This window comes from Polypterus senegalus, chromosome 13, assembly GCF_016835505.1.
Source record: "Polypterus senegalus isolate Bchr_013 chromosome 13, ASM1683550v1, whole genome shotgun sequence".
Classification (NCBI taxonomy): Eukaryota; Metazoa; Chordata; class Cladistia; order Polypteriformes; family Polypteridae; genus Polypterus; species Polypterus senegalus.
In genome coordinates this window covers 18,214,197-18,240,279 of record NC_053166.1, presented here as the reverse complement: position 1 = coordinate 18,240,279, position 26,083 = coordinate 18,214,197, and the positions used below count along the sequence as shown (strand labels likewise).

General features: G+C 37.9%; 1 protein-coding gene across 4 annotated transcripts in view; it reads left to right on the top strand.

The window, feature by feature from the left end:
* Nucleotides 1–22,292, top strand: part of simc1 (SUMO interacting motifs containing 1) — a 46,307-nt gene extending 24,015 nt beyond the window's left edge. For 3 of the 4 annotated variants that reach the window (XM_039774751.1, XM_039774753.1, XM_039774752.1), the window contains 8 exons: nt 2,203–2,492; nt 2,597–2,666; nt 5,220–5,374; nt 6,646–6,765; nt 12,116–12,247; nt 17,995–18,151; nt 20,083–20,161; nt 21,808–22,292. In XM_039774751.1, the coding sequence (XP_039630685.1) occupies nt 2,203–2,492; nt 2,597–2,666; nt 5,220–5,374; nt 6,646–6,765; nt 12,116–12,247; nt 17,995–18,151; nt 20,083–20,161; nt 21,808–22,022 (1,218 nt within the window). In that variant the 3' untranslated portion in view covers nt 22,023–22,292. Of the gene's footprint in view, nt 1–2,202; nt 2,493–2,596; nt 2,667–5,219; nt 5,375–6,645; nt 6,766–12,115; nt 12,248–17,994; nt 18,152–19,500; nt 19,614–20,082; nt 20,162–21,807 lie in introns of those variants that run through there. The other variant, XR_005636178.1, reaches the window with a different exon arrangement.
* The last annotated feature ends 3,791 nt before the right edge of the window (nt 22,293–26,083 follow it).

The following is a 26,083-nucleotide window of genomic DNA, read 5'->3' as shown; positions in this document are numbered from 1 at the left end:
CTCTTAGACACAACACAAAAGAGCCAATTCCTGCAGTGATAAAAAAAATTACATTGTATTTATTTATTTTAGCATTACTACTGTATATATACCCGTGGCAGTCATAGATGCAACAGATCATCCACCAGGGTTCATTACTGACCACCCTTCATTCTTACAGCCTGTTTAGCTGGCTGATTTTTAATTAGCTATTGTTTTATGATTAATTGTTAATGTGAGCTAGTGGGGGGCAATTCTGAAAACAATTGGTAAGCCTTGCTCGGTCTCTTTCTAATTCATTCCTCCACTTTGTCTCATGCACCTGCTTGCTCTATTCCTCTGTCTTTAAATAAAACCATTCATTAACTTCTGAATGTTCATTCAAAGTTGGGCTACATACAGATGCAATTTTTTTGATGGGAAAGCTTTTAGGAGTTTACAAAAATAGAACTGTTCGTCAAAAGGTGTTCTAAAATAATTAGTCTACATCTACTTACCTAAGGAGTCTACATCAGTGCTTGTTAACTTTTTCAAATACAGGCTTACCTGTAGTCCTTATCATTTGCCCAAACTTGCCCGTGTTTTTAAAATGTGTATGACATCCTCCATGGACTCCTTTAACTTCCTACTGGCAGGTCCTCCTTCTAATCTTTTATCACAAGTCCGACAAGTTCAAAATTTACACAGGTCCACAACAGCAAACACATAACAGCAGTTCTGCCCTGCATTCACTGGCTCCCAAGGCATTGTAGGATTCAATTTAAAATTCTATTGCTAAACCTATACAGCTTTAAATGCCCTTGAATCGTCAGTCTACATCATTAACCTCCTCCATTACTATGTTCCTGTTCATCCACCTACCAATTCTGGCAATCTAATGCCTCAGACTAACCTGTTCTCTGTGGGTGACAGAGACTTCAGTTCTATTGTGCTCAGACTTTGGAACGACTTTCTTAAATGAATTAGATCAGCTGCCTCCATTCATTCTTTTAAAAGGTAACTAAAAATGCATTTGTTCAGGAAGACATTTAACTTACCCTCTCTGTCCAGGTTCTCAGGATGATTAGCATTTGTATCACAAATTATGTTATTTGTTCAACGTTTTCTTGTAGTATTTTGTATTTTTTGCATTTTTATTCTGGTTTATTGCTGCTTATTCTAATTCAAAGATTTGTATTCAGTATTGTACTATATTTTCTCTGTTGTTCTTTTTGAATTTCTGTGAATCAAATTTGAACATGGGAACAGTTGCTATATCAATAAAATGTATTACATTTGGCCCTCCATATCCACGGGTGATTGGCTTCAGTGCCCACTGCAGATACTCAAGTTCCTTAATATAAAATGGTATAGTATTTGCATATCCAGCAACCTACACACATCCTTCTGTGCCATTTAAATAATCTGTAGATTACTTATAATACCTAATAAAATTTAAGTGCTTTGTAAATAGTCCTGATACTGTGTTTTAGGTAATAATGACTAAGACAAGCAACATGCCTCTTTTCAAAAGATTTTAAGATTTTTATTTTCTCATGGAGAGAGAGCACTTTTTGTCCCCCTCTTAACCTTTGAAGGATCACTTTGACCATTTACTTGATTTTTAGGAGCCTTTTTTTTACAGAAGCAAAAGGTGCACACAGTGTTTTTTGCCAAGAGCTTCACTATGCCTTACATTAGGGATTGCCGACTTAATGGCTTTTCTTTAAAGAAATATCGGGCAGTACTCACCGCTTTGTGCATGTTTGACTGTGTCAATAATAATAATTTAATCAGTTGAAACTTTAGTATTTAATTTACAGTGTACTGATTACCAACATGGAGTCTGTGTGTGTCCCAGCCATTTGTAGCCTGCACAGCTTTTTATAGATAACCTTACATAAGTTTAAATCTGGTGCCCTGTCTGAGTGTCTGAAGGACTCACTTTTTTGGGGGATCAATGGTTTAAGAAAGTCCAATTTTGTTTAACATTTTTGTTAGTATTGTTGAGTCTTCTGTGTTTGAGTTTCTCCTCTGGATACAGAGGACTGAGTGTATTTGTTGTCATTATTGTTTTACATATAGCAGTTAGGGGTTTTGATCATTGATAAAGAGCAGAGCAAGTAAGCATGACAAACCAGAAGTCATTTTTGGCAGAGAAGACCAAGAAAAACAACTTTGGAGTTTAATGATCTATTGTTGATGGGAGGAATAAAATGACAAGTTTCTCCATTATATTTTTAGAATCCAGAAGAAGTGCATGGAAGTGAAGGTGATGAGGAAAATCGCTGCTGGAGTTCAAGGCATAGAAGTTTGAAGCCTGAGCCAATTAGCTCATGTAGACTGCGTTTGGTTGAAAGCACAATTGAAGAAAAATATCCCAAGGGGACATTGGAGTTTCTTTTTGATTTTGTGAGCCCTGAATACTTTCCACCAAATTCAATTATCTCTCATGTTCTACGTGGAATTCTGTTAGATCCTAATTCAGAAGAGCTGGTTACTGAAGCATACAGTCTCCTCATGAAAATCCAGCAGTGAGTACTGTTAAAGGTTGAAGAAGATTGTATTTTAAGAATGGTTTTATAATTCTTGCTTTCAAACCACTGCCATGCTGATTTAAGATATCTCCCTCTTTTAGGCTTCATCCTGCAGGTGTGTCTACAGTGCAGTGGGACTGGGAGCTTCTGTCTACAATAATGATGGATAAGGTATTGTAGGAGTCTGTTACTTTATAGTTTTGCTCCTACTCTTAAAGTCAACTGGAGACATTAGATTTGATAAAATAGCTCTGCAGTTCTCTTCTAAATGTGTGTGATGAGTGAGCTGCATATTTTAATTTAAAATAAAAAAACAAATTCACAGTAATAACACAGTCCCATAACTTTCCATGTTAATGTTATAAGCTGAACTGCTGTTTTTAATTATATACATATAAAGCTGTAGCAACTAAAAAGATACAAGCTATTCAAATGATTCTTCATTTGTCCCATTGCTGCTTTCTTAGTTCACAATAAATTGTGTGGGAAAAAAACAATGTATTGCTTAAGATTTTTTTTTGCACTTGGCATAATCATATTTAACTTCTAAGTCAGGCATACACTATGATTTTAGCCCAAGTTTAAGCCAAATTCACAGACACTGAATGATTTTATGAGTCAAATTTTAGCTTCATTGGCCGTGATCCACATACAGTATGAGAGCGGTTACAATGCCCGATTGCATTTATGATTGGTCTGTCATATAATCAGAAGACATTCTGCTAGATTAAAACTTTTAATCAGCTGTCTTATACTGAGCAGTTTCATGAGCCAATTTTTTTTATGTCCCTATCAAATTTCCTGGAATTCATTGTGCAGCAACCACAGTGAGTGTGTGTGTGTGTGTGTGTGTGGCAACAATAATAACAACAAAATAATACGCTATCATATAGCAACACACATAATAACTAAATGGCCAATGACAAAAGTATCTTCAGAAACAGTTACTGTAAGAAACCAAAAATAAACACACAGAACTGAAAATTACATAGGTTATGTACCTTCAGTTCTCTCTGTAAACTAGTCCAACCATACTGTCCACACCTTCTCAACCATCTATGTATCCAGATACACTTTTTTCTTTTCTTGGTACATTTCAGGGCACAATACAGCAAGGACAAGCCAGCCCTTGTTTCTTTCTTGACATTTTGAGAAGCCTGTGGTCATACTTTTTTTCTAAATATTTATTATAAAACATCAATGGGAAAATCTGTCTTTACTAGTTATTAAATAATTCATCCAGTATTCCTTATGTTTTTGGTCAATATAATATAATCTCTGATTCTTCCTACCTGACCATTACCGCTTGATTTACGAGTATCTCAGGCAGGCCAGTTTCAACACAGGATTTCTTAAATGACAGCACCAATACTGGTGTCTTCTGGTTAAATGCTACAAGGTAATTGTAGACTTTAATGGCGATCGAGTGTAGTTTGGCAATTTGTTATGTTAGGAGATGACACTTTTCATAATGCCCAGTCTTAGATTTTGTCACCTAGTTTGGCAGCGATGTGCCTCCAGTCACAGAAGAAATTGAATTCCTCAGATTTAATGTACTTTCCTTACTTGAGACAATACAGAGTAATGTATTTCTCAGTGAGTAATAAGTAAATTCTTGAGTCTTGGTTCCAGACTTCCAAGAAAGGTGTCCTCTTCATTTGAAACTAAGATCATTACTCTCCACTCTTCTCAGTTCACTTCCAAATATTGTCCTCTACTTCTGTCGTCCATTTTTGGCAATAATTCTTGTTGTTTTTTTTTTTTTGTTTTTTTGTTCTGCACTCATTTGTGTTGGGCCTATTTTAGAGCTGGTAATAGGCCTAACCGGCCAGATTGGGGTAGGAAACCACAGTGCCCTGAAAAAATCATCTTACAACTTCAGATTGACTTATGTACTCAAATTGCACATGGATAGTGCTGGGGCTGACATTTGAAACCAGGACTCTGGTGCTGTTTAGCAGTAGTCGTAAGTGCTGAGGCATCCAACCACATCAGATCAAACATCAAAATTTTTAAGTGCACAATCCCTTTATTACTTTGTACAGTGCAGCAGAAAACTTTCATCCACTTAATTTTGAACTTTTTTAACACTAGACTACAGTAGCAACAACACTGCTGGCAGGTAATAAAGCAGCAGGTGGAATATACTGCACATATTCTTCTGTAAAGGGCATTAGCTCAACAGTGTTAACCTGGTGGGAGCTGAGAAAAGAAAACTAATTCTGATAACTGTTTTCTGTTTGAGTTGTACTTCTTGACAGGTGCAGTGCCAAGGTGGTGTAGTAGTAGTGTAGTAGTAGTACTTATGAAACTGTAAAGCCTCTTTATCAGGATTAGGACCTTTGAAATCTGAACAGGATGCAAGTTTTTGATTTCTTGACTACCTAAGGATTTATTTGTGAACTGCAATAAGGTTATATTGATCAACTTTCTAATGCTATAATGTTCAAATAACCCTTGACAAGTCTAAAAGATCTTTAACCATATTAGTCTTTTTTCATCACACTGTAAATAAAAAACATCAAAATGTTTTTTCAAAAAACTTACGAGAAACAAATACACTGATTGCAACAGCTATGGGAAAGTATTGTACCTAATTGAGTGTGTGATAGGACTTGTGGCATTAGCATAAAAAGATCCCATTGTCAATAAACTGCGTTATTTGTAGCAAGTTTTAGTGTGCAGTTGTTTTGCTTAATCATAATTTCTCTTTTTTGTATGCAGGAACGTCAGCTGTCTCTTGCCACTCAACGTATGTTTCTACAGTATGTTGTTCAGACTTTGAGTGATGATTTTCAAATGAATGTCATTCTCCAGTCACTTCAGCTTTCAATTGTCAAGTCCACTCTCTCCTGTGATAAGAAGTTTGTGAATGTCAGGTAACAGGACCGCCGAGACACACTGTGTACTTTTCGCCTTCTAAAAGGCTTCTAACTTGTTTAGTTGAATCTGCTGAGTACTTTCTAAGCAGTGCACAAAATCTACAGAAACCTTTTTATTTAACTGCATCATCAATAAAGTTTTTTCATTTCATGTATTCATAATTTGTTGCTTGTCCTTGCTATTGTTTTCTTTTTCTGTGATGAGGAAAAATACAATTGATTGTTTCACATTTGTCTATGAAACAGCATTGTTTTTTTTTAGGGGAGATTTCACCTCTCCTTCAAATTAGACAGAATTCTGTATGGAGGTGAACTACCTGCAAACAAAGAATTTATGTGCACGCCAGTTATGGTGGGCAGGATCATGTGGTTAAAACTTTGCTGTCTCTGAATGTGTTAATTTCACGTCTCTACAGGCTTGGACTGGCCAAGTCCAACCTGTACAAGACTCCAGGGGATCACAGGGCACACATTCTCCTTTACACCGTGGCGTTTTAGAAAAGAACCGTTAACTAAAATAAATGTCTTTAGATGCAGGAGGAATCCATAGTGTATGGGGAAAATTTATAGGGACATGTATACTCCAAATAGACAGCGGGCTGTCTTGAGACTAATTTTCAGTTTCCTTGGGCTCTGAGACAGCTGTACTGATTCATGCATTTTGATCCTTTCCCTATAGATTATGTGCCCTTTAAGTATTTTCAAGTTATGGTTTAATCAATAATTATTTTAATTGATCTTTATGTTGAAAATTGGATATTCTAATAATCCTAAACATAGAACTTAGTATTCTATTTTAGAATTTTAACTGATCATTCATCCATTTTCCTAACCCGCTTATCCAGGGCAGGGTTGCAGGGCAAGTGCAGCATATTATAGTGTTACCCTTAATGTATAAATCTGCCATTCTAAAAGTATTAATTTTGCTTTGAACTGTTCAGTACAGCTGTTCTTTATCTAATGTTCACATTGATTTTGATACAATATCATAGAGTGCTTTACAAAACAAAATTGTATTCCTCTGTGAAATCTGTTACACAAAAGTAATATTTAGTGTATTTATCCTGAGGCAGTGCACTATAGATGTGGTATACTTTTGCACCTTAGGTAATGCTTTTTGTGTGCTTTGTACGCAATTATAACTTTGAAGTCAACATTTTATGTGTGCCTACTCAATGTACAGTAGTTTTCAAAGCAGGATTTTTGAGTTGTGTTTTGTGAAGTGGATTTCTAATTGGCTTCTTACTTTTTTAATATATTCATACTAGGAATGTGGTGGACTGGTTATTTACTTTTGTGATAAGCTCTACAAGCAGTGAAGAAAGTAAAAAACAAACTGAGAATAAAAATGAGACGTTCAAAAGAAAAGATGCACAAGAAAGGCTGAGGTATGTGACAGTGGATTTGTTTCATTACATCTTTTGAAACATTTAAATTAAAAGTACCAAAACCATAAAAAGTGACAGTGCATATATAATGTCAGGACTTGAAAATGAGCAGAGTAATAGTAATGAAAAAAATGTATTTTGGCCATCTGAAATGTATAATTGTGTTCTTAGAAATAATTGTAACAATTATATTGCTACATAAAGTAGGTTTTAATTTAATCACAAACACTATATATTTAACAAAAGCATGCTTTATTTGTTGAATTTGTGTAAAGTAATTGTGTAGGCTTTCCAGATGACAGTCTTTTCCAGTCATATTTACACCTTCTGTCTTGCTATTCATTCCTTTTCTTCAAAGTTTTGATCCACATTTCTAATGCAGTGTTTAGTTGGAAACAGACCAAGTTTGTCAGACCAGACCTCCGTAGCCCCAGCAACTATCTCTAGCTTCTTCTGGAGAAATCCCAGGGGCTTCCAGAATACCTGACAAATACAATTTAGTTCATTTTTGTATTGCACTCTTCACTAAGAGTAGGCACAGCACCGTCCCTGGTGATAGGTTCCCAGGTAAAATACACATAGAAACTTTATTAATTACCAATTACATGACGAGTACACATTAAGACACACATTTGTTTAAATAGAGAGGAAAACAAAATAGTTGGAAAGATTAACATAAATGGAAGCCAACAATTTGAACTATGGCCAGTTGACAATGGAGAAGAAGAAAACAAAAATAAACCACTGGGAGCTTCACAATCAGTTAGAACAAAGTCAGTCATAGTTACAGTACTGAAGACTTCAACCAAGGGCAGGAAAGTAGGGTAGTGCCACCAAGTCCCAGTGCAGAATACTGAGAAGCAAAACAGAATGGAGGAGATTTAGTAGCAGTATACGAAAGTAGTGAATCTTTAAAGCTGTATTTAAAAACTGAGCCCAAAGGGGCATCTCTTATATAATAGACAGAACACTGTAACTAAAAGCTCGAACTCCTGCCATTATTTATACATCTTGAGATCTTAAGACGTGCTGTGGTTTGTAAGTAATGGTAAATTCAGATGTGTAAGCAGAATCTTGGCCATTTAAGGTTTTTTATGTAAGAAGGACGAATTTGAAATCCGCACTAAGCTTAATTTGAAGCCAGTGTAAAGATTTAAGAACTAAAGTTAATGTGTTTGTAATTTCTAGTTTTTGTAATGGAGTAGTATTTTGAATTACCTGAAAGCTGCATATAGGATGATTTAAACATGCAGTGAATAATGCATTGCAGTAGTCAAACCTGCAAAAAGTAAATGCCTGAAGTGATTAATTAATTAAAGTATCCTCCATATTTAGAAAACATCTTCAATTTTCCAGCATTTTTAAGATAGAAGAAGCATGTTTTATGCAGTTTTATAATGTGTGTTTTAAAAGACATGCTAGTGTCAAAGATAACGGATAAGTTGTGTTTCCTCTAGCATGCACTGTATCTACTGTCATTGCATGCCCAAACCCCTTCATCTGGGTCTTGTCAGTTCAGGGTTGTACCTGCCACAGAGTGAGGGGCCTAACCTATTCAGGAATCTCATTTCAGGAGCTTGCATGCATGACCTCATTCATCTTATTGCTACACAAAGCTTTTGACCAAAGGTGTAGGTGGAAACATAGATTCACTGATAATTCAAATGCTCTGTTCGAGGGCTCCTGCTTCAGTATGACCTTTCAATGCAGTGCTTCTAAGTACTGCTACATGACATCACTGGTCATCTTGCAGTCACGTTCATTTAAATTTCCACGTAAAGGGACACGTGGTACTGAGCTTACCTAGCTTTACATTTTACTTGTCTTTGCTTGTTTTTTTTTTTTCTTTTTTGTCAATGTTTGTATGTGCTTTGGGAAATTGTGCTCTTAAGTGAAGTATTTTTTAACCAAACAAATGCTGCTTTTGTAGTTTAAAATGTTGCCTTAGGAGCACTAGTCCAAATGTAAAGACAAAAGCTTTAAAACTTGCCCAATACATCCATGTTGAAGCCAAGAATGTTTACAAGTATTGATCCATATCTTGAGAATGCACTCAGGTTGTAGAAAAGTATATTCATATCATTTTCAAAAACATTATATACAGTATTATACATTTCTACTCCCACTTAAGTCAACACATTTTTAAGATTCAATATATTGGCTAGGGACCACTTTAATAAACAGTTTAGCAAACAGGGTAACTTGTGAGGGCTAGATCATTGTTCAACGCATCCTAATAAAGTATGTGAAGGTGTGCTTTCTTCTTCATGTTTTGTCACCGACTGTTGTCTTTCTCACTGTCTGTTACTTCTAAGCCATTCTTCATTGTTTACCACTATGCCTACCTTTAAAATGAGATTGTCATAAAATATATTTCAATCAAGAGTGTGCTGATTTCTCTACACAGTATCTAAACAAATCTTTTCATCCTCCCTAACCCAGGCAAATGTCAGGTTCACAGATTAAGTTATGACAGTTAAGTTAAACCTGTTAATTAAATAAGAAATTCATGACAAAAATATATAATAGTAACCTAGGAGTATAAAATAAAAAATACACAATATAGTAGAAAACAGAAAATTCCAAAATGAAACTTAAAATTTTATTTAATTTCATCTATTTAATTATATTCACTCACTTCAGTTCCAACAATAAACACACACATAAGAAATTCATATGTATTTTAAGATTACAGTCATGTCTTCTAATAAAAGTTTTTAAATGAAAGCTGAAATTTCTGTGGAGTTTACCCACTCAAAGCATGGGTATGCTGATGGTATCCAAATATAGCTTTATAAGGAATGTATTAAGGTTCAGACCTGACTGGCTCTTAATTGAGTGGTGATGTGTTGCATGTTGATTAAGAACAGAAAGTAAACATTTCACTGTACCCTGCACATGTGACAGTAAAGACCCTACACATCTATAAATAAATTGAATTTAGTTTCCACACAGTAATTCCATGTTAGCGGTCCTACCTCTCTTTAAACAGTCTGTACTGTATTGATTCTTATTTCCTTCATATTCTAAAGATTAAAAGGGATAAATCTCCTCCACATGTAATCAGTTATTCACATTTTGTTGAATTCTATTAATGATTTTCATTTGTCTTCTCCCTGTGAATGCTCATAGTACATTGCCTTCCATAATGTTTTGGACAAAGACACATTTTTTCCTTGATTTACCTCTCTGCTCAACAGTTTAAAATTATAATTGAAACACTTGAGACACGATTAAAATGCACAGTGCAGACTTTAGTTTAAGGGTATTTACATACATTTTGGTCACACTTTTGATACAGGTTCCCCATGTCAGCAATCTTCATTTAATAAATTTCTTATAGTCTGTAAGTACATGTGCATGTGCCTCTGTGTATGCATATATGTATATTTAAATAAATGATATATCTCAAAAACTACTCTTGCAAAAATTTTGCTCATCGATTGGCCTATTCTCATGACAAAACAGAGCATAAATCCCAGTTAAACCATTTCTATGGCAGTTATTGTTGGACATAGTTAAAGCTTGTTTTGAAGAATATGGAGATAAGTACCAAACCCAAAACAATAGGTCTGGAGCCTGTAATTAGACAAACATAATGCACTGTGTATGAAAAAGACAGTCCATTTTTTCAGAAGTTAATCGTTCTACATAGGTTTCCACACACACTGACCCCCTGCTTAAAAATCAACATTTCTCGATGTTTTGAACATTATAGAAATAGAATCTGAACTTAACTCAATAGTGAATTTTGACCCTATCAACAAACTTCCATTTACATGAAAGTTAATGTATGCTGTAACATATGCATCTAGAAGAATACACCAAAGTAAATGTTATATTTCCATTGTTTAAAAATCCATATTTTTGAGTTACAGTACAATCTCTCTTAACCGGCCACCTCGGGACTGGACCCTTGGCCGGTTAATCCGCGCATACCTATTTTCATGTACAAAAATATTTCTAAGGTATGTACTGTACCTCTTTGATTTTCCTGAAGAAACCATATCCACAAGGCTTCATCCACGATTTTGCACACAGGTTTTTTTCTCATAGAACGACTGGACAGTGTGGTGTAGTGGGTCCACAGCTCAAGTCAAAAAGACCACTTTTTAAATAAATAATCACTCGTGGCTTAGCGAGGGGGTGTGGTATGTATGGCTGATTGGTTCTCGGGGAATTTGTGATGTAGGCGATCCTAGCTTAAGTGCACAGGTGAGGAGTCGTCTGCATCAGTAATTGTTCCAGGGAACTGCTAATTGCCACATCTGATCCACATCCCCATGATAAATAGAAGCGCGAGGTGGCTAGTGGGAGAACAGGAAAGAACGGGAGGTTAATGGAGAAGGAAGCAGGTAGAGGAAAGTTGGTGCAGGAGAGCGAGAGAGAGCAGATTCGATGGAGCAAAGGTAGGCAGCTGGGAGGAGAACCCCTGCAGAGGAGTGTTTGGCTGATACTCGGTGGGGCTGAAGAAAGTGGTCACTCCGGCTGAGCAATCATGGAGCTGGAGTGACCGGTATTGAAGACAACTGGCTGTCGAAAGGCAGCGGCAGTCATGGAGGCTTTGGGCTGGTTTAGCCCCATTGTGAGCGCTCTGGCCGCTGGGGAAAGAACCCAAGTCTCAGTCCGGATGGAGCCCCACGTAGCCAGGGCTTGGAGGGCTACCATACCAGTGTGGAAGGCAGCTGCACCTGCAGGTTGGGCGGACTCCCCTGTTGCAAAGCCTGATGGGAGATGCAGGGGAGCCGCCAGGTAGAAAGAAGAAGGCATCGTGCTTTGGATTTTAAGGGATTGCTTCCAGCCATTGTTTTAACCTCGTCTGCATTGTTTTTAAAGGACTTGTTTTAATAGATTATTTATTTAAAGAAGACTTTTGATACACTGCACTTTATTTAATCTGAACACTGTTTTGTTGTTTGCTGGTTTTAAAATACCTCTCACCTTCCAGGAAAGAAGGAAGTGCATACATATAATATAAAGAAGAACTCAGGATTTAAAAAAAAAAAAAAAAAATTATTTTAACAGGCTGGTTAATCCATCGGCCGGTTAATGCGAGGCCAGTTAAGAGGGATTGTACTGTATATATAGTTAAAAGTTTTTGATTTTTGATGTGAGCTTATTCCCTAGAAATTTTTCAAAAATGTTACATGATATGTTCTGTTATATTTACCTGAAAAGAACATAAACAAGGAGTGTTTACTAATCCATCGCTTTTAATGTTATTTTCATTTTAAGATTTTATTTTTGACCTCCGGGTATTTGGGTATTTAAATATTACACTTAGATGTTTATAATTGCTCATGAAAGTGTTTTTTAAGTATGAACAATTTTGGTTGTCTTGTACCTACAGCATGATATGCCTTCTTCAAAAGATGTTAAAATTGGCAATGGAAGTGGACCGCTCCCCTACATGCAGCTCCAGCAAGCTGTCACAGGAACTTTTTCAGAGTATGGCCAACATTGTTACCAGTCGCCAACAAAGGTTGGTATATATGCTTAATTCATAGGAGTGGTTGGCATGTATGTTTCAGTTTAACATATCATTTGTTTAACTTCAGCATTATTAATTACTTGCATATTCTGTAGTGTTAAGCAATTTTGAAAATGAGCTCTTAGTCTGGAAAGTAATTGTGATATACTTGTATATTTGAACATTAGGAAAACCATGACAAGAACAGGCCATTCTGCACAACAAGCTTCTCCATCCTATTCAACTAGATTGTCCAAAATAACATCTAGTCGCGATTTGAAGTTCCATAAACTCCTATTCCTGTTCTCCACCACAGCTTGGTAGTTTATTCCATGTGTCTATGTTTCTTTGTGTAAAAGCTGTCCTTAACAAGTTTTCCACCATGTCCCATGTTCTTGTTGCAGAATGTATTTTAAAATAATGACTGGGATTTACAATACAGTTAGGTCCATAAATATTTGGACAGAGACAACTTTTTTCTAATTTTGGTTCTGTACATCACCACAATGAATTTTAAATGAAACAACTCAGATGCAGTTGAAGTGCAAACTTTCAGCTTTAATTCAGTGGGTGAACAAAAAGATTGCATAAAAATGTGAGGCAACTAAGGCATTTTTGTAACACAATCCCTTCATTTCAGGGGCTCAAAAGTAATTGGACATTTGACTCAAAGGCTATTTCATGGGTAGGTGTGTTCAAGTCCGTCGTTATGTCATTATCAGTTAAGCAGATAAATGGCCTGGAGTTGATTTGAGGTGTGGTGCTCGCATGTGGAAGATTTTGCTGTGAACAGACAACATGCGGTCAAAGGAGCTCTCCATGCAGGTGAAAGAAGCCGTCCTTAAGCTGTGAAAACAGAAAAAACCCAGCCGAGAAATTGCTACAATATTACGAGTGGCAAAATCTACAATTTGGTACATCCTGAGAAAGAAAGCCAGCACTGGTGAACTCGGCAACACAAAAAGACCTGGACGTCCACGGAAGACAACAGTGGTGGATGATCACAGAATCATTTCCATGGTGAAGAGAAACCACTTCACAACAGCCAACCAAGTGAACAACACTCTCCAGGGGGTCGGCATATCGATATCCAAGTCTACCATAAAGAGAAGACTGCATTAAAGTAAATACAGAGGGTGCACTGCAAGGTGCCAGCCACTCATAAGCCTCAAGAATAAAAAGGCTGGATTGGACTTTGCTAAAGAACATCTAAAAAAGCCAGCACAGTTCTGGAAAAACATTCTTTGGACAGATGAAACCAAGATCAACCTCTACCAGAATGATGGCAAGAAAAAAGTATGGAGAAGGCGTGGAACAGCTCATCATCCAAAGCATACTACATCATCTGTAAAACACGGTGGAGTCAGGCAGTGTGATGGCTGCCAGTGGCACTGGGACACTAGTGTCTATTGATGATGTGACACAGGACAGAAGATGCCGAATGAATTCTGAGGTGTTCAGAGACAGACTGCTCAAATCCAGCTAAATGAGTCAAATTGATTGGGCGGTGGGCGTTTCATGATACAGATGGACAATGACCCAAAACATAGAGCCAAAGCAAACCAGGAGTTTATTAAAGCAAAGAAGTGAAAAATTCTTGAATGGCCAAGCCAGTCACCTGATCTTAACTCAACTGAGCAGGCATTTCACTTGTTGAAGACTAAACTTCAGACAGAAAGACCCACAAACAAACAGCAACTGAGAGTAAAGCTGCAGTAAAGGCCTGGCAGAGCATTAAAAAGGAGGAAACCCAGCATCTGGTGATGTCCATGAGCTCAAGACTTCAGGCTGGCATTGCCAGCAAAGGGTTTCCATCCATCCATCCATTTTCTAACCCGCTGAATCCGAATACAGGGTCACGGGGGTCTGCTGGAGCCAATCCCAGCCAACACAGGGCACAAGGCAGGAACCAATCCTGGGCAGGGTGCCAACCCACCGCAGGACACACACACACAACACACCAAGCACACACTAGGGCCAATTTAGAATCACCAATCCACCTAACCTGCATGTCTTTGGATTGTGGGAGGAAACCGGAGCGCCCGGAGGAAACCCACGCAGACACAGGGAGAACATGCAAACTCCACGCAGGGAGGACCCGGAAGCGAACCCGGGTCTCCTAACTGCGAGGCAGCAGCGCTACCACTGCGCCACCGTGCCGCCCGCAAAGGGTTTTCAACCAAGTATTAGAAATAAACATTTTATTTCCAGTTATTTAATTTGTCCAATTACTTTTGAACCCCTGAAATAAAGGGATTGTGTTAAAAAAATACTTTAGTTACCTCACATTTTTATGCAATCATTTTGTTCAACCCACTGAATTAAAGCTGAAAGTTTGCACTTCAACTGCATCTGAGTTGTTTCATTTAAAATTCATTGTGGTCATGTACAGAACAAAAATTAGAAGAAAGTTGTCTCTGTCCAAATATTTATGGACCTAACTGTACTTATTCCTTTTCATAATTTCAAACACTTAATCATGTCCTCTCTTGATGACCATTTGCTTAAACTGAAAGTGTTCAGCTCTTTCATTTTTCAGTCTCTCTTCATAGCTCGTACCTGTTGGGCATTGCTATTTTGTTATGGTCATTTATTTTGAATCAATACAAAGTGTAGTGAAGAACCATTTACACACAGTCCATTAACATACAAGATCATTTAACAGTGAATCTGGGGGCCGCAATTTTAAAACCACAGTAGTTGTCTAAAGTGAACAGCTTTTTGACCTGTAAAAAATGTAGTAGTAGTAGGTATGTGGGTGCTGAAAATAATTGAGAACAGATGCCAGTGTACCACCAAAACAGCAATAGATACAGTTTATGGCATTTTATGTTATGTTACATTCAAAATTGGTATACTTGTAAGTATTGTTTTTTTTTTGTTTTGTTTTGTGTAATGTGACCACAGATTTGGGACAGACTTCACATATTTATTCTTTTATTTCTTTTCTCAAATACTGAGGTAATCCTTAACATTTTCTTTAAAATTATATTTTTATCTTTTCACTTAACAAAAACACCAAAAATTAATTGCAGGTAGTATATTCTTGAAGTATTTTGTTGAGAATTTTTTTAAAAATTATGCTTTTTATTTGAAACCGTTTGTGTCAGCTTGTGTTATACAACAAGCACCACCTGTCTGTTGTTATCTAAAAATGTTCTAACTATTTTACACATGCATCAAAAGTAATTATAGAAAAAGTAATTACACTCCATGTAATGTTTTTGTTTGTTTCTTTTTTAACAAAATGTAGACATTTCATTTAAATGGTATCTTTAGATAAAAGTGATGTAACTAGAAAAAAACGAAAACTTGACTTTGCAATCATTTATCCAACAAGAAACTAGCAAATGTGCCATCTCCAATTGTGGAAAAAGTAAGTCCACCCTTGGCTCTAATAGATGGTGCTGTCCACTCAAGCAGGTGTCTCCTATGCCGAACTGTTTTATCAGTTCCTGACACTGAGAGAAAGTTTTTCCTACTCCTGCATGTTAGAATTATTTTTGTTGTGCAGTGTTTGGGTATTGTCTTGTGTACACAGCCTGTTTTAAATCCTCCCTAGCCCCCAGCACCCCCCTCCCCACACACACCTACCCACCTAGCATCTTGATGGTATACAGATCCAGTCATGCACTTGGCCATTCCAGAACCCTCCATTTCTTTCTTTTCAGCTATTGCTTGATTGATTTATTGGTATGTTTAGATTCATTGTCATTCTGAAAGGTCCACATATGGGTGAGCTTCAGTCTTCTCTCAGATGGACTTACATTATCCTCAAGTATCATTTGGTACAATGAAGAATTCATAGTGAATTCTATGCTGAGCTGTCCAGACCCTGATTCACCCCAAGACCAAAATATCTGCACCACCATGCTTTACATTTGATATCAGGTTCTTCTGGTCAAATGCTGTCTTTGGTTTTTGCTAAAAGTGTCTTCTGGTATTGTGGCGGCCAAATAGCTCCTTTTCTCTCTCTCTCTCTGCCTCATCTGTCCCCAACACATTTTTTCAGAAGTCCGGATCCTTGCCTACATGTGTTGCCCTGATGTTCTTTTTGGACAGCAGAGTTTCCTCCTGGCAGACCTCCCATGTAGATCTAATTTGTGCACCATCTTTCTAATAGCAGACTTGTGCACTTTGAAATAAACAGTAACAAGAGCTACCAGTCGGTTCCCTTGAAGAAATTCTGGGCTTCTTAGACTCTTCGTTCAGTATATTGCATCCTTATCTTTTGCTGAAAATGCTGTGCCTGCTGGCCTGGATAAGCTGGCAGTTGCGTGAAATCCTCGCCACTTTTAGATGATGTTCCAGACAATGAAATGGTTGATTTTTCTGTTATTTGGAAATCTTTTTATTACTCGTTCCCAGACTCATTTCTGAAGATTCTGATTCTTGAAGAGCTGTTTTGATCTCGACATGGTGATAACAGACACTTGACCATCAATGAGCAAACCAGACTAAATGTCTGAGGTTTATATAAGTTTCTTCCAAGATCCTTTCTAATGATGTTTTAATCATTTGCACCGGATTCTCATTTGAAGTATTCGAGGTAGTGAGACATAGAGGGGTGTACTTACTTTAATCAAATGTGAAATTTGCATTAATGTTTAATTAAATCATACAATGGGCTACAAAATGTAAATGTGGCAGGATGTTTGTTATATCACAGTTATCTATAAATACTGTTTAAATGAAGGTCAAATCTTGATATATTGGCAGATGTAAAAAGAGAGAACATTTCATTGGGTGTACTTACTGTTTTACATGATTGTAATATATGTTTAATAGCTTATCCTGAAAGTCTAAAAAGTGGCAGCACAAACTGCATATTTACTGTAGGTTAACTCCTGCATAGTGCTACTGTAAACTTAAGTTTCTCACTCACTATGATTAATTATACTCTACCTCCTTTTCTTCAATAATTAACATAACCAGAGGAGATATAATTGAAAAAAAAATGTACGAGCCATGCAATTAGATATCACTAGATAGATAGATATCATTAGATAGGGGCTTGTTGTGTGACCCTGAGCGAGACATTTAACTTAACCAGGTTTGATCAAATTACCATAGCATGTACTACTTCTTATTTAATGGTAATTGAACTGTGTATACAATATACAAGGTGTGACAATTTAGTTTGTGGAGCAGCCATGTAGTGTCACCTGTGTGGGTAAAAATCATGTTTTAATTTGTTTTTTTTTTTGATCACAAAGGAATAGTCCATCATAAATTTATTGAACAAAAACAAACCGTCAACCTACAATGTCATTTAGAAGTGCTGGAAATGTTATGGTATTCTGTTCAATGAGCTTGTCCCGATAAGTGGATTGTCCATCATGGCAATGCCACAAGCCATGATGCACTTATGTTTGTGACTTCTCGGCTAACAAATCAATTACCTGCATGGGTCATCAACTCTGTTTACCTGACTTGTGAATAGCCCCTTGTGGTTTCTGGCTCTTCACAAAAAATAAAAACTATCATGAAAGGAGAGAGAGTTTCTGACATTTCTGCAATCCAGCGTATAACATGACAAAGGAGCTCAAAGATATTCCAGAAACAGAGTTTCAGGTATGGTTTCAGCAGTGACAACATTGTTTAACTCAATACATACATGCATAAGATCACTTCGAAGGTGACAGTAGCTGTTAATGCACACATTTTCTCTGCAGGTTCATTCCAGAAATTAAATTGTCACACCTCATATACTATATCCCTGCTGACTGTAAAATAGTTTCTGTCTTTGTCCATTACAGAGCACTTTTTTTGACATCTTTGGATAGCCCACTGCTTTGCTGCAAAGTTCTTGAACTGTACTTGAACAGCCTTTGCCTTTGCAAAACAACTCAGCCTCTGTCCCTGAACCTTATTTTGCACTTTCTTCATCATGCCAGACTTCCACTGGACAGTGAGGTATGTTTCCATATAAACATTTTTCAGACTACATAATGCAATTATGCACATTTCAGACATCCCATATTTTTACTTTATTTTTAGTTGATGCTTTGAATTTTATTATATTGCTCAAGAATAAGGAATAGACCTCCAATATCTATTTGGAAATATGAGTCAAGATGCATGAAAAATTAGCACTGTATAGCATATCCTCAAATCTTATTTGCAACAGAGGAGAGGGAAAACCAGTTCCTCTAGGACTTGGCTCCTCCAAAAAGCAAACTGCTGGCACCCCTTAAATTATTTGTCTAAAGGTAAGAGGTGAACATCTCCCCAGAGTAGTGGAGCTCCCTATCTTGTTCACAAGTCAAGGTAGAGGTGTTTATGAGACTGACACAGGAACTGGTGCAACATCAATAGTTCAATGGACATTATACTAAAACGTGGTGGTGAAGCAGTCCTTCACAAAGCTTTCAGTTTCCGGGTCAGTCTGCATCCCCATCCTTATTTTCACCTATAGTCGTAAACATTAGACAGTGAACAAGGAAAATTAGATTACAAGTAAAAGCAGCTGAAATTAGGTTCTTCTGAGCTCAGCAAAACAGGAAGACTTTGGAATTGATATGTATCTTCTCCTGATCTAGGGGAACGAGTTTTAAAGTGCTTTGGACATGTAGTCAGGATGCACCACAGGTGCCCTAATAGAAGAGTTTACCAAGTATGCACTACTGATAGACAGAATTGTCCAGTTTGGTGTGTTGTTACCGTGACCCTAGATGCATTTACATGATTGTTTAGGACAAAAGCATCACTGCAAATCTCTTTATTTCAAAATGCTTACCATTCTGTGCATTATGTGGAATCAACAGCTTCAGTGTTTGGTTAGCAGTTTCGGAGAGTCGGAACATAGCTTTGTTCAAACTGATTCACAGAGCAGGATATCAAGATACTAACTCTTGTCATGGTAGACATTGCTATAGACCTAGCACACACTGAATATGCAGATTAAGCTAAGCTATAACTAAACACTACACTTTTATAACTATGATTGACAGTACTATTATTAAGTCTATTAAGTACAGGTATATGTTTAAAAAAGGTAAAATGGTTTAAAAAGTAGTCATCGACAGAATTCAAAACAATATTTTCATCACAACCTGAATTGTAGAACAGTGGTTCTCAATTTTTTTTGGTCTTGGGACCCACAAGTTTGTCAAAATCGGAGGTAAGTAATGAGAGTGCAGAGACCAATATGTTTTAGTATGCAGGTGGTTGACTCACGTAGGATTAGGGTGCACTTGTTTATTGCAAGGTGATCTGTTATGCAGTGGTGTGCCCTTTCTTATATTTGGAAATTCAATGTGCAGCAAGATGATGACCAGAATGCCTGCTGGATCATTGCACAAACACACTAGAATATTTTTGTGGAGCCTCAAGATTCTCATTTCAAGAAGTTGGAACAATTTACTGTAACTGAACTGTAAGTAGCATGCTTTTGTTTCTAAATGTCTTTATAGTTGGGAAGCCTTCAGAATCTCTTTTGGCAGTACCATACTGCAGATGACACAAAACAGCAGGTGCTGAAAAGAAAGTCTGTACCTCAGAAAATCTAACTTTCCTGTCTGGTTTAGGTTTTCGGGCTGAATCTTGTGAGGACGATACAGAATTGGCAGAGTTCAGAGTAGGTGATGCTATGGGGCATCTGAGGAACTTGAAGCATATGGTGTATAACAGGCTGTCATCTTGACTTGTGTCAGTCATTTCAGTTCCTCAGGTTGCAAAGGCAAAATGTCCCTTTGAACTGAAATCTGCAATTATTAGTCCCCTAAAACATTAAAGTGATGGCTGCTTTCATTTTTTTTTTAAACTTAACCTGCTTTGTTAGATTACTTTTATACCTAAATTGTTTTTCTTCCAACTCTCCTTTTAATTTTTTGCATATTTTTTAGGATAATAAAATAGAGCAGTGGGATGAGCTTTTTTTCCTGCTACAACTGATGATTCAAAGTTATCAGGAAGTTGTACATGGTAAGTAAAGAATGTCACCTATTCAACCAATCAATTGCTTGTTTCTAAATGAGATTCAAAACTAAAAGGTGAGTTCATGTGTATTATGTATTACTTTAATAACAGCTTTGTACAAAGTTTTTTCTTGTAAGAAAAACAGAAAAGTTTCATTAGAACAATCAAAAAAAAGGAGAAGAGGCCATTCATTCCAACAAAGCTCGCCAGTCCTGTCCACTTAATTCTTCTAAAATAACATCAAGTCGAGTTTCAAAAGTCCCTAAAGTCCTCCTGTCTACCACACTACTTGGTCACTTATTCCAACTGTCTGTGGTTCTCTGTGTAAAGGAAAACTTCCTAATGTTTGTGCGAAATTTACCCTTAACAAGTTGCCAACTGTGTCTTGTGTTCTTGATGAACTAATTTTAAAGTCACCATCTCGATCCACTGGACTAATTCCATTCATTATTTTAAACACTTCAGTCAGGTCTCCTCTTAATCGTCTTTTGCATAAACTGTAAAGGCTCAGCTCTTTTCTAATCTGGAGACCAAAACTGCACCCAGTACTCCAGATGAAGCCTTACCAGTGCGTTATAAAGCTACAGCAGAACCTCCTTGGACTTGTACTCTGCACATCGTGCTATATAACCTAATACTGTGTTTGCTTTCTTAATGGCTTCTGAACACTGTCTGGCAGCTGATAGGGCTGAGTCCACTATGACTACTAAATCCTAAAACTAAAGCTGCAACTCATAAAACCCCTTTGTTTTAATTTGGAATGCACTGGTATTCAAAATGGTGCACTCGGTAGAAAATTGCCTACACTTGGCTAGCATGATCACCTTAAATAGGCATCATGGAGGTGAAAGTCATGTGACCACCAACCCTACAGACGCATACCCCCTTCACCAGGCAATGGAGGAGGACTATGGGGTTATAGATGAAGGGAGAATACCGGGTGGATGTACTACTCCAGAAGACACTTCTCTTGTTGTATTGGCAGAGAGAACATCACTTGTTATACAGATGGGGTGCTGTGGTCATACCCAAACAGGACACAGGAGGCAGCATATATATATATATTTTTATCCTTTCTAGTTTTTACTTTTTTTTTTCCTCCTGTAATTTGTTTTGCTATAAGCCTAATGTTCATTCTCAAGTATGGGTTAAAATGTCTTGTTTTTAGACAAATGAAGTTGATTGTCGACTTGTATTTACTACATTTAAAGAAATGTTTTAAAATATTTGGAACCAGACCAAATATTTTTGGGTATGTTCAAATACATTTGAATGCATTTTATGGTAGACTTAACAGAACACTGAAAATGCAAAAGGTTAGACAGTGTTTTGCATTCAGCTCATCTGTGTGTAGTTGGCAATTAGGATAAACGGGTTCACTTGATGGTTTGTGTGTAGAGTTTTGATGCAAAAATATCATTTTTAGAAGAGCTCATATAGTTTTGAATAAAATGTATGCTTTTGCAGAAGATGTGTAACATTTTTAATGTTGTGGGAGTGTTTTAGGGGATTGTGTGTTGAATTTTGAAAAATTGTGCGTAAGCATTCAGAAAAAAAAAGCTTTAATAGAGTAAAATTGATCATTGCCTAGGAAAAATGAGCTTAAACTGACAAAATAAGCAAACTCTCTTTATGTTACCTTCCTTTTCTAGAGAATTTGAGGCGTTCCATTCTGGACCGTGAGAAGCACTTTGGTGAACCACCTGTCCTGGGAAATGGGGACAAGCTCACAGAACAAGAAATAGAGGCGGATTTTAAAGCTTTTAAGAGGAGAGTATCTGAAGACCTGGGTCAGCCGATGAATGTGCAGTTGGAAACGAAATGCAACCTGCTGCAGATGCTTTTCATAGGTTTTATACAAAGATAATCACATTTGAATTGTTTTTATTAGAATATATTTATTAAGGGGTAAACAACTGTATGCAAAATGGCTATTTCTCATTTTACTATAGCCAACCACCACTTTTTTTTTAGCAGTAATCCTATGGAGCTTCAGATGGTTTTCTAATTTATATTTGTTATCTGTAGCATTTTGTAAAATATGTTTGCATGGAGAACAATTGTTTTATGGGACAACCAGAAGATGTATTTTAGATTTTCAGTTTTTTTAATAAAACTAAAAATGTTTTATGTTAAATTGTGGTGATGTATACAGATGAGTGATCCGAAATGTTGTGTTATAATTATTATGTATAATTTGAATGGCTAAGGCTGCTAGGCTTGTTTGGGCAGTTCATGGCTTCTGTTCATTTTACTAACAGAAACAGAAGTTTTATTTCAGCAGCCACCTTTGATTCCCCTGTTCCTAGGCATACCAGTTTTTTTTTTTTTCAGAGAACATGAAATAACTAAAATGCAACTCACTTAAAATCAAGGCACCCTGGTATGCTCCATTTTCATTAGTAATTGATTTAATAAGGGCAAAAGTGGCAGAACGAAAACCTGAAGCCACTGCGACACTCCAGGAATGGAGTTGGACATCCCTGGCTTAAACTGAAAAGCTTTAATCTCTCCTCATAGCTCTCACTCCTGAATCAGCATAGCCACTCTTCTCAGGACCATGTCTAGTGCTGCTACCTTGTTTTTTTTTTATAATATGGAGACCAAAACTTCTTGAAGCAGATCAGGCAGGGGAACCCTCAGTCCCAAAGAAGTCACTCAGAAACTCGGGACAGACAGCAGAATCAACTTTATTACGTGATGCACACGCAGTCCCAGTTTCGATGAATTCAGCGGACTATACTTTTATTACAATTCTTCTCCTAGAACCCATTCCTCATCCTCTTGTGACTCCCAGTTATCTTGCAGCCAATCAGTAGGTCCATCAGTATTTCCCAGCCTAATTAGAATAGTGCTTCGTCCTGCTCATCACACCCACTTGGCAGGTCTTCACCACTACATAATGTCCACCATCTGACTGAAACTTTCCAACATTACTCCTTACCCTGTGCAGGCATCTGAGACCGTCAGACCCACACATAAGATACTGGGCTACTCCGATGAATAATTCTTTGTTTTACACACATTCCTCAAGGCTAGAGGTCGAGGCAGCTGCATCTCTAAGACAATGGCACTGTTTCTTATAAAAGACACTTTTCTTGGCTTGCCATCACCTCATGTTAGTGTCCAGGGAGGCAGACAAGGAGGCAGAGGCCCAGCTGCTGAAAGTGAAAGCAAGCAGCCTATCTGACTTTCTCTCATGGCTGAAGTCTCAGTAGCTGCATTTCTTAACGCAATGGCCTGTTTAGCCCTCTCAAAGTACACAGTGTCCTGGGCAGAAGATAGCAGCGAGATAGTGGAGGATTGTAGTTGCAAAGAGGAAAACAATAAGCTTTTTATGGTTTAACCCTTACTATACTATTGTGCATTAGGATATAATACTTATTTTCATATATGCTTCTGATTCTCTTTGACTATATGTAAATCATCAATTTTATAAGAGTTTATTTTCTGTAAACTACACCCAGGTGAGTTCTTATATAACTTGAGCATACAGTAGCCTTCCTTGACTTGTACTGCATGCATTGTGCTGTATGACTTGACATCTTGTTAGTTTTCCTCTGCACACTGTCTGGATGGAGACGGTGAGCTGTCCACTATGACTCCTTGGTATTTTTCAGAAGGGGTATCTTCAAGTTTCAGATCTTCCATTGTGTGTTCAGACCTAGTATTTCTGCTCCTTAAATGTAATACTTTATATTTACTGACATTGAATTTTGCTTTCCACAAATCTGTCCAGGTCTGTGTGCTGTCCTTATCCCTCTGTAACAATTTAGTGGATTCTCCATTATATGCCCTTCCACCGAGTTTGGTATCATCAGCAGACCGCACCAGCTTGCTGATTATACTCGTGTCAGACCAGTTACTGTATGGATATTAAAAACAGCACTTAATTCTGTAAAGGTTCCCATCACCATAACCCTTTGCTTTCAGTGTTTGGACCAGTTTTGTACCCACCTGTAGACAGTGCCCTGAACTCTTACTGACCTCTCCAGTGACACCTCATCAAAAGCCTTCTGAAAATCAAGATAAATAATACAGTAAGGCACAGGGCATTTGTGTGATATTTTTGACTACCAATGGCCGCTACAATTATACCAAGTTCAGTTCTCATAATGTTGTGAGTTTTAGGACGTACATTGAAAAGAACAACATACTGTTAAGCCATAGCCAATCCGTGAACGTGCGCTGGTTGGAGTCTGGGGTCCTGAATATGATCAGGCAGGTCACAGACGACTAAACCTCCCTCAGTGTAACAAGTGGTGAAGCAGGGCAGTGCGGTTGTGGGTCAAAGTCAGTAGAAGTCAATTCAAACATCACCGGGGCATGAAACACTAAAATATACAAAAGGAAGAACAAATGATTTAATAGGTAGTGTCAAAGTCAGTCGGCAAGTGAGCTTCCAAAAAGATCCTGAAAAAAAAAAGAATGCTGGAAAATCTTCAGCTTTTTTTTTTTGGAAAAAAAAAAAAAAAAAAAAGGAGGATCATATATAGATATATATTATATATAGATATATATAATCTCTACAACTGACTTTGACACTACCTATTAAATCATTTGTTCTTCCTTTTGTATATTTGACTTTCTTTGTCCCTACGGGAAATTTGGCTTTTCATAGAAGCTCTTTAAAAAAATATCTACATAAAACAGATAAGTGAATATGTGTACACACACACCAGAATGACTGAAAAGAGAAAATTAAAAAAACAACAACCTCCTGACGTAGCAGTGCCAGTCCCAGTGAGGCACTATACAGGCGTGTTGTCGTTGGCATGAATGTCCCCCAATCGTGTTACTTCACACACTTCTGCGGACTGTTTTGCTCTCTGGAGGTCCTCCATGCTGTTGTGTCACTGACAGGATGTGCAGCTTAGTTCATAATGGCACTCGTTTCGTTTTACTCCTCTCCTCATCTATGACCTGCAGGGTCATGGGGGTCTGCTGGAGCCAATCCCAGCCAGCACAAGGCAAGAAACAAACCCTGGGTAGGGTGCCAGCCCACCACAGGGCACACACATTAGGGACAATTTAGGATCGCCAATCCACCTAACCTGCATGTCTTTGTACTGTGGGAGGAAACCCACGCAGCCACGGGGAGAACATACAAACATGGAAGGGAACCCGGGGCTCCTAACTGCGAGGCAGCAGCGATACCACTGCGCCACCGTGCCGCCCCATAACTAATCCCACCCTTTTAATTAACCTGTTGATTCGGTGGGCCTCTCCCGAAGTGAGGACACCAGCCTAGCCCAGCACAGCTCAGTGGCCATCACAGACTTGTCCCTGCAGGCTGTCACTTCCCACCTCGCTGGCCCGGACGTTTCTTTTATGGCCCCTCTGTGTTAGCCGACTAGTCCAGCCCGTCACTGGTGTTCTTTTACCAGCGAGTTTACCTGAAAGCCACAATCAGGTGCGAGTGCTCTCATCATAAATAATATAAAACGCCATCTTCAAACAGGTTAGGAGTGTTGTGATTTAGCATTAAAATGGCAGAACAACACTTAGCTGTGCGGGGGCACTAAATGCTCACCCCACTTTATCTGACTTGAGCTTTGCTGCTCACAGTTTGCCCTCCTAATATTAAACTACTGTGGGCTTTTGAATGGGCACTTGGCCAAAGCCCTCTGAAATGTTTTCATGTGGTTGTCTTAATCTGGGGCGGCACGGTGGCGCAGTGGTAGCGCTGCTGCCTCACAGTTAGGGGACCCGGGTTCGCTTCCCGGGTCCTCCCTGCGTGGAGTCTGCATGTTCTCCCCCGGGTGCTCCGGTTTCCTCCCACAATCCAGGAAGTCTTTGACCAAAAAAAAAAAAAAACACTGGGCAATACTGTGTAGTGACTGAGCTTTAACACAACGGGCGTTTGTGTGCGACTCATTCACACTAAACCTACCACCTCTACAACCTCACTTTCCAGAACAGATGAAA